General features: G+C 34.1%; 1 protein-coding gene across 2 annotated transcripts in view; it reads left to right on the forward strand.

Annotated features, from left to right (window-relative positions):
* Chm (CHM Rab escort protein) overlaps nucleotides 1-8,701 on the forward strand; it is a 104,440-nt gene extending 95,739 nt beyond the window's left edge. For both annotated transcript variants that reach the window (XM_048797281.1, XM_048797280.1), the window contains 2 exons: nucleotides 541-698; nucleotides 5,412-8,701. In XM_048797281.1, coding sequence (XP_048653238.1) covers nucleotides 541-698; nucleotides 5,412-5,603 — 350 coding nt within the window. In that variant the 3' untranslated portion in view covers nucleotides 5,604-8,701. The remainder of the gene's footprint in view (nucleotides 1-540; nucleotides 699-5,411) is intronic.
* The last annotated feature ends 511 nt before the right edge of the window (nucleotides 8,702-9,212 follow it).

Below are 9,212 nucleotides of genomic sequence, written 5' to 3' on the forward strand. Positions count from 1 at the left end.
GCCAAGAAACTCCATATCTATCAGCATTTGCTCTCCATTTACCTCCGCATCCTTCAGCCCTAAATAACCTCTGATTCCTATTTCTGTGGATTTATTTATTCTGGAGATACTATTAAGTTACTATATAATTTAATTTATAATTAGATTACATACTTAGATTTATGTAAGTTAGATTGTCTATTGAAAACGAAAGTCCATTTTTATTATCTTTTCACTTCATAGGGATACTTTAAGAATGAATATGAGCATAAACACTAATGCTAATGAGAAGATATAAGTCCAAAGGAGCATGGCACTATATCAGATTAACTTACTAATCAAAATAATTTTTAAAAATGTAACTTGTCTTAGGTTGAAAAGCCATCATTGCTTGAAATATGCATTTATATAAGAGTTTGTACATTTACTAATTGTTTATATACAAAACTCTGATTTAATACCATGTCTAGTCATGGCCTTCTTGGTAATTGGCTGCATAGTGTAGTAATCAACAGGTGCAATGTGTTTTATAATATAAATAAAATTCATTTTTACATTTAGAAAATGAAGAAGTTGAAAAGCCAAGAATTCTGTGGGCTCTCTATTTCAATATGAGAGATTCTTCCGACATCAACAGGAACTGTTATAATGTACCATCCAATGTTTATGTCTGCTCTGGACCAGATGGTGGTTTAGGAAATGATAATGCAGTCAAACAGGTAAGGATGTTGGTATTTCTCAGTTTTGTATTAAGTGAGTTCCCCGCCCCCAAGAAAAGAGACTTAAAATTTAATACCATCAAATTTGGTACCATCATTTAATACCATCTCTGCATTTGAGCCTGAATTTTTTTTTTTTTGAGATATTTTCTTGCTAAGAGTCTTTGAGAGTCGTGCTAAATTACACAGGCTGGCCTCAAACTTGTGATCCTCCTTCCTCAGCCTACCATGTTGCTGAGATTATAGGGGTGCATCCTATGGCCAGCTAAACATTTTTCTGTGAACTGCAAAGCAACTTTAAATATAATTTATCAAGTATTTTCACTACATTGAGTATACTGATGAATTATGAGAGGTGATTTATGAGTTCCACTATGGCAATATGGATAGAAGATGTTTAAAATACATGTTCATAAAAATGAATGTATAGGGGCTGGGGCTGTAGCTCAGTGGTAGAGTGCTTGCCTCGCATGTGTGAGGCACTGGGTTTTATCCTCAACACCCCATAAAAATAAATAAATAAAGATATTGTGGTCCATTTACAACTAAAAAATATTTTAAAAAATGAATTTATAATCTCAGTATTTAAAAAAATTGTTTCTAATTTAAATAGTTGGTCCATCAGTCTGTTATTTTGAGATACGTAAGCATTTTTTCCTATCTTTTCAAGAAAGATATAGCTAGTAAAAGCAAACAACATGTAATTTTACAATGGTCTTAATGCAGTTTTTTTAATCTTGGAAAAGAATGATAACATGGCTTCTTACAGTTACCATGATTCTATTACTACATTGACACAAGCCTTTGTCTCGAGATCTACTATTATAGCTGCTGAGGGGTATGGTAAGTACCAGTGGAAGTTAATCATAGTGCTCCTGGGCAAGGCTATGGAGGTACAGGCTGAGACAAGCTGCCAGAAGTGAACTGTAGAAAATTCATTTGCCTAAACTAATACACTTTTCTGCCTTTGACAGGAAAGAAAAAATAAACAAATATTTTTCCAGGCACAAGTCTAAACTTTTCTCAGAAAGATTTGGCACATCTTTCTATTAATAAATGGATAATTTAACATTGTTTTGAGACCAGATATGGCAGGGTCTAATTTCATTCCCACCAGTAGCAGGAATATTTAGTAGCCAGTGGCCTCATTGAGCATGTAGTCTAATTTTTAGTCATAGCAGCAAGGCTATGAAAAATGACCACAATTCAGACATTTATAGTTTTTTGCAAAAAAATATTTGTGCCTCACCTTTAGAGTCTAATGGTGATGTTGGAAAATCATATTTAGCCAGTAATGTCAAACCAAAGCAGGAAGTCACAACTCTCTTCTTTGTATTTTATTACTATAATAGGAATTTAAGATGGCTCAATATCTACATTTGTGGTATAAACTGATCAAGTAGTTTTTACTTTGGTGGCCCAATTTATTGCAAGCAGAAATTGCCAATAAGTTTTTAACCAGGTTACTTAGGTTGTTTTTACCCTTGAATAAACTTTAATTTTGGAGGGTGGTAATACTAATGATAGAACTCAGGATATTCTACCACCAATTATATCTCTATAGTCTTTTTCATCTTTTAATACAGGGTCTCCCTAAGTTGCCCCGGCTAGACTCAAGCCTGTGATCCTCCTGCCTCAGCCTCCCAAGTTGCTGGGATCCCAGGCATATGTTATTGTACCCAGCAATAAGCTTTAATTTTTTAAGCCAAAATATCAGACATTTTAAGTAAGAGCTTATAATACAAGTGCTAATGTGATCTAAATTACTACATGCTATAAGATTATAGTTAAGGGATAGTTTTATTGTGAGATAATTTGCCTTCCAAGAAGATAATATTCAGGGGGTAAATATTATCAAATTAGAGAACACTATAATGCCAGTTTGGGTACTAATCATTATATGCTATTAAATGTAAGTAGTTTTACATTTGTTACATAGCATTTGCACTCAAATATCCGTTTGGGGAGAAATATAATAATGCCTACTTTAAAGAGCATCAATAATATTTATAAACAGTTTATTCAGATAAACTACATTCTGATTCCAGTACATCTCCCATGAGCCTATCTCAGTCACTAATTGTGATTTCTATTTTCTAAATGGAGAATGTTATTTCTAAAAGTTCTCAGAACATCACCTAGGTTTTGCCCATTTAAAAACATAAACCCCTGTTCTGTGGCTGGGGCTCAGCAGTAGAGTGCTCGTCTCTCATGTGAGGCCCTGGGTTTGATTCTCAGCACTACATAAATAAAATAAAAGGTATTGTGTCCACCTACAACTAAAAAAAATATTTTTAAAAATTAAAAAAATAAACCCCTGCAGATTTTTTTCCTTTTTTCCCTTTTTCTTTCTAACAAAATGCTTCATTTTAGCAGTTGAAAAGTTTGTAAATGTGTATGTTCAATATGTAGACCTGACTCCCTTGTCTTCCTATTTACCAGCTTATGACTTAAAAATACACTGATATTATAAAATGAACTGTATTTAACATCCACAAGTTAAAAGTGTGTATAGGATGGCTGTGCATGCAATTCAGTGGTAGAGTACTAACTTGTGAGGCCCTGGGTTCAATCGGTAGTACTACCAAAAGGGGGCGGGTATAGGAGTAATGATAACCTTACAGAGAGGGATTTAATAGATGTGTAGCAATTCTCCATCACTATCAAAGACAACAGAATTGAAATAGTCTGGGTGAAAAGAGTAGCATCTGCACCAGCCCAGGATATAAACATCGTGGTATGTTTGAGGAAGTACTGGTAAAGGTATAAGTAAAGCCAAACATCTGAGAGGTAGAGGTTGGAAGAAATGGGAGATTAAGACCAGAAAGTAGGCCTGAAGAGTTTATATGCCATACTAGGGATCTTATAACTTACCATTAGTAATGGGGAGTCATTGAAGAAAAAACATAGAAAAACAGAATTTTATCTCCCATAGACCCTTCTGAGAGTGTTATAGAGGTGGAATACATGGGAAAACTCTAGAGGCAAGGAGACTAGCTCGGTTCAGAAACTGTTGGAATTGTACTTGCTGTGCAAGATGGTGCATGCCTAAACTATGTCATTGGGGATAGAGCAAATAGAATCAAGAAATAGAAAATGAAATTGCCCAGATTTGGCAGTTGTTTGCATGTAGGGAGTAAAGGGAATAGAGAATATCTACAGACAGACAAGATAGGGATATGAGATAAAAAGACCATTTTAGGAGAACTGAAATGTGAAGGAGGAATCTGATCTAGGTCTTCCTTCTGCAGAAGGGGCTAAATGTCTCCAGCAGAGGCATAGGGTGAGTTCCTAGGGTGGAGAACAAAGCACATATCTCTAAAATTTAATTTCAGTATGTCCACAGTAAACAATACAGTATTACTAATTAAAAATCACCATACTAGACATTAGATACTCGATCTCACTCATTTTGTAACTGAAAATTTGTATCCTGTGACCAAAATCTCCCCATTTCCCCTACCCTCAGTCCCTGAAAATAGCCCTTTTACACTGTTTCTATGAATGTGATTTTCTTCAATTTCATTTGTGAGACCATGCAGTATTTCAGGTGCCTAACTTATATCACTTAGCATAATATTTCTATAGATTTATCCATGTTGTCTCAAGTGACAGGATAGTTTATTTGAAATTTGACAAGAGAGCAGATGTTTAGTGATCCATATACTATGGTAGCTACATTCATTAATTTGATTATGAAAATCATGCAGTGTATATCATTACATGGAATACCTTGAATACATACAATTATGTCAAGTAAATATTTAAAATATCTAGTAAATAGCCTATCCAGAAACATAGCCTTGAAGTATATCCAAGAGGGAAAGATAATTTTCCTATCTTTGTCCCTTCTTTCAGGTCCACTTCAAAACTCAAAAGCTTTTGTTTATTATCCTTCTACACATCCCTAAAAAAATCATCCGATGCAGGAGTCCAGATGTTAAGTTAGGTTTTGCAGCCCATACGTCTCTATTTTACTTTCTCAACTTTGCCATTATTAGTGCAAAAGCAGCCATAGACAATAGGTAAATGAATGAATGTGACTGAGTTCCAATAAAACTTTACATATGAAACCAAGCAGCAGTCTGGATTTGATTTGTGGGCAATAGTTTTTCAGCTCTTGGTCTAACCATTCACCTTGTGTGTACATCAAGAAGAAAAATGAAATCCAGAAAAACCTTAAAGTTTTTTTTTTTTAATCAGCATATGTCTTAAGACCTTTAATGACTCTTTTTTACCAATACAATAGAGTGCAAGCTCCTGAGCATGGCAGGGATCCTGATCTGATAGTGAGGCAGTGGATTGTATTTCCATTGGTATATACTAATGAATGTTTTTATATTCTCAACAGTCTGAATGCCTAATAATGAACTTGGTCAAATGATTCCATCTTTGGAGGGTAGACCTGAATTGATATATAGAAATAGAGGGAGAAGGGCTGGGGGGTGTACCTTGGTGATAGAGTGTATGCCTACCATGCATGAAGCTCTGGGGTCAATCCCCAACAATGCAAAAAAAGAAAGAGAAAAGCCATAGAATTGTGAAAAAGCCACTTTTTAGAAGATCATGCATATATATACTGGTCAAGTATTATAACTACATGAAAGAAAATTTTAAGAGTTCCACTTAATTTTTTTAGATAGTTCCTGAAATGCACATATATTTTAAACTGATGTCTAATCTAAATTATTTTGTTCCTTCATTCTTGGCCAGGCTGAAACAATTTTCCAGAGTATATGCCCCAATGAAGACTTCTGTCCACCCCCACCAAATCCTGAAGATATTGTCCTTGATGGAGACAGTTCACAACTAGAGTCTTCAGAATCCAGTACCATTCTAGAAGCCAACTCAGAGACTCCCACAGAAAGCACAACCCTGGGAAACCCAGAGGAGACCTCTGAATAAAGGCTATATACCAAACTCAATACTCCACTTTGGAAGTTCCCATGGGCTCCACAATCTTCTTGATGTAAAAAAAACTTTTAGAAGTCAGCAGCCAGTTGACATGCAGAATTATAAGAAGCAACAGGTCAAAGAAATCCATAAGGGAATTTTCCTTAAAAGAGGACATTCCAGTAACACAAAGCACTTATAAAGCACATTGACTTACTTGCCTATTTTAAATACAAAAACCTATGAAATTAACCAGATAAAAATTATAAATGAACTGATTCCTGGGAATATAACTATGGATTTAAAAGTAATCCTATGCATTGTTAATAATTTTGTGGTGTTAGGACAACTTCTTTTTGCCACTTTGGATCATTTTTAAAAGCTACACCTTCAGAATCAGCTCACATATCTCCTTTGATTATTTATTAAAATTACAGATATGAGCATATGAGAAAACATAAAAGCATATGTAAATTCAGTGGAGAAAAACTGAAGCATCAAGATCCAGGCCGAAGTATGTGTTTGGAATAAAAGTTTGTTTTCTGTGTTGACAACAATATAAAATGCCAATATTAAGATATTTAGGCACTTTTACAGACAAACCTAAAGTCCATTACTCAGTAATGTTTTAAAATATTAGTAATAATATTTATATGTGAATCTTCTACACACTGGAAAAAGCTCAATCATGAAGTATTGAAAGAATGAAAGAAAAGGTTTAGATAGGATCCCTGATATTTGGAAATTCTATGGCATCAAGTAACTGGAATACTATCCTAATTGTCTACAGACCTAATTTAGTCAGAGCTGTGCTACTGATATTAGGCAAATTGTTTTATCTTCTGAAACTGTTTCTCAATATGTAAAGAAGAAACAATAATCTGCCTACTGTGTGACAGTGATTATGAAGATGAAAGCAATGCCATCCTTAGACTGTTTTTTTTCTGGAAAATTTTGTTTCAAAATTTTCTCATTGACTTGGGACTGAATATCAAAAAACCTTGTGCAGAAAATAATTGCTTGTCATAAAAATAGATTATGTTTTTGTATTAAGCTTTTTAAATGAATATTTGTGTCTGAAATTAGTATTTAGTAGTCTTTATAGACCAGTAAACATAGTAACACATGGATTTCTAATTTTGAAATATAAGTAAGGCAAACACTCTGTAAATTCTTCATATTCCTTTTCTGATAGGTAGGCCTGAAATCATAAAGGTCTCTGAATAGAGTGTAACATTTGGTAAACCCTAATACACACTCCAAATAAATATGAGAGTGTATACATAGGCAGCAAATCTACATACAGCAACAGTGCCTGCATTTAAATTTTCCTAATTCCAAGCTCTGATGGTTTACTTCTTTTGAGCAATAGTTTTAACTTAGAACTGCTTGTAAATAAATAAACAGACTTGAAGCCTCTTGTCACATAGTTTGGCTTTTATTGCCTCTCAGGGAGCTATGGCTCCAGTGGAAAGCACATAGTTCTTACACACTTCAGCTGCAAATGGTCCCTGACCTCTTGTTCTGGAAAAGGTCTTGAAGCTAGTTGTGACAGTAATAGATTCGTGGGAAATGGAAAGAACCAAGGAATGTAGCTCTTGCTTCACCTTTCCAACCCCCACATATAGAGCAGAATCCAGAGGAAAGGAAAACTTTCTAGCCTCTCAGGCTGTTCCTGTCCCCTCCTCTCATTGTACAGCACCTCCCCTATCTTACTTGCCCTCTCTTTCTCTCTTTTCCCCTTTTATAATGTCACACACAAATCAGGGACAGTAGAATCACATTATAACATAATTTGTTATAAGGATTCAGATCTTTTTTGAACTCAAATAATGTTTTTTGAAGCCTAATTAGGACAATGCACTGAATGCTTAGTACATACCCATTAAGTATACCAGGAATTGGTCCTGCCCTTCAATACCAGCAATATACAAGCTTCTACTATATGAGAATATTAAATATGAATATAATTGCAGTAAGTTGTACCAATCAAGATATTACACTTTTTTGTAATCTTAGAGTTAAGGCTCTCCTGAATGCAGATGCACATTTATGTAAACAGACAATCAGGGTAGGCCTAATATAACTAAAAAATAAATATTAGATAGCCTTAATGCAGCTGTCTATATATAGAACAAGAAGCTAATTTGTACTCTCATGGCCCAGCCCACATTGTACCATATTTCATCTGTTCAACAATATCAGAGTCTCTCTTCCATGCCATTTACTAAATAATATAGAAATGTTTAAAACTTCTGAGTATGATTTGTGATGAATACAATACTACACAACTGCTAAGAACCTTATTACAGAATTCTAGCTATTTCTGGTTGCCTCAGAATGTAATAGATATTATTTAAGAGCTTTCTCTTCAGTTATCTTAATACTTAAAGTACTTGTTTCTGTAGATATTAAATCGAAGTAAAAAATTTTGATTTTGTTGCAAAACTTTAAACATGAAGGCATAAGAATAAAATTTATGTACATAGTTAGAAAAAATTTCAGTAGCTAATTAAAAAATTTGAAAAATTTTATTAAAGACTTGAATATTTAAATATTTACTTGTGCATGCTTATTAACCCAAAATGATATATTCAGTTTAATGATTCATAAGAGCATTAATAACCAATTCTTTAATGCTTCTGTATTTTATTTCTAGTTGGTGTGCCTGCCCAAGAAAACGTATAATGAAGGTCAATTTATATATTTTTCTATAGTGAAATGGCCAGTTAATGGGTAACTTCTAGAATAGTGGTAGTTTCTCAGATTGGCAGTCATTTGTCCAAAATAATAGCCTTGATTATTTAAGTTTTATTATTGATGATAATGATTTATTCTGTCAAGGCCAAACTTCCCTGGATTGGCTGCCCTTGGTCTAAACTCCTGAAAAATTCCAAAACAATTGTTTAGAATTGATAAATAGTAGTGATCATTAAAACTTAAATTGTAATTCTGCAAATCAGTTGTTTACTGCTACCGGTATTGAATAATTTGTCTTATTCTCAGTAAATTTTGTCAAATTCCAAAAAGCATGAATCTATATATATGGTCATTTATGATTTGTATACTGTAACAATTTTCAGAGGAAATAAAGACTTCAATGCCTTTCAGGTGTGATGTCCAATTTTTTATATGATTTTTTATATATACCAATAAAGGTGGTCTTTTTTATAATTAGCCAATTATTTAAATATTAAATTAATTGTCAGATGTATTTTTGGTTTTGTTTCCAGGCATCTGTCAACATTGTTGTTTTAGTCAGCTTTTTTGCTGTCATAACCAAAAGACCTGACCAGAACCATTAGAGAAGGAAAAGTTTCTTTGGGGGCTGACAGTTTCAGAGGTCTTAGAAAATAGATAGTGAGCTCCATTTCTCATGGCCTGAGGTGAGGCAGAACATCATGGCAGAAGTGCATGGCAGAGAAAAGCAGCTCAGGATATGGCACTAGGAAGCAGAGAGACTCCACTTACCAAGGACAAAATATATACCCCACATGCATTCCCCAAACGACCCATCTCTTCCAGTCACATCCTGTCTACAGTCACCACCCAGTTAATCCCTATTAGGGGAGTACACTGATTAGGAGTCTCATAATCCAATCTTTTCACCTCTAAACTTTC

This window comes from Marmota marmota, unplaced genomic scaffold (assembly GCF_001458135.2).
Source record: "Marmota marmota marmota unplaced genomic scaffold, marMar, whole genome shotgun sequence".
Taxonomy (NCBI): domain Eukaryota; kingdom Metazoa; phylum Chordata; class Mammalia; order Rodentia; family Sciuridae; genus Marmota; species Marmota marmota.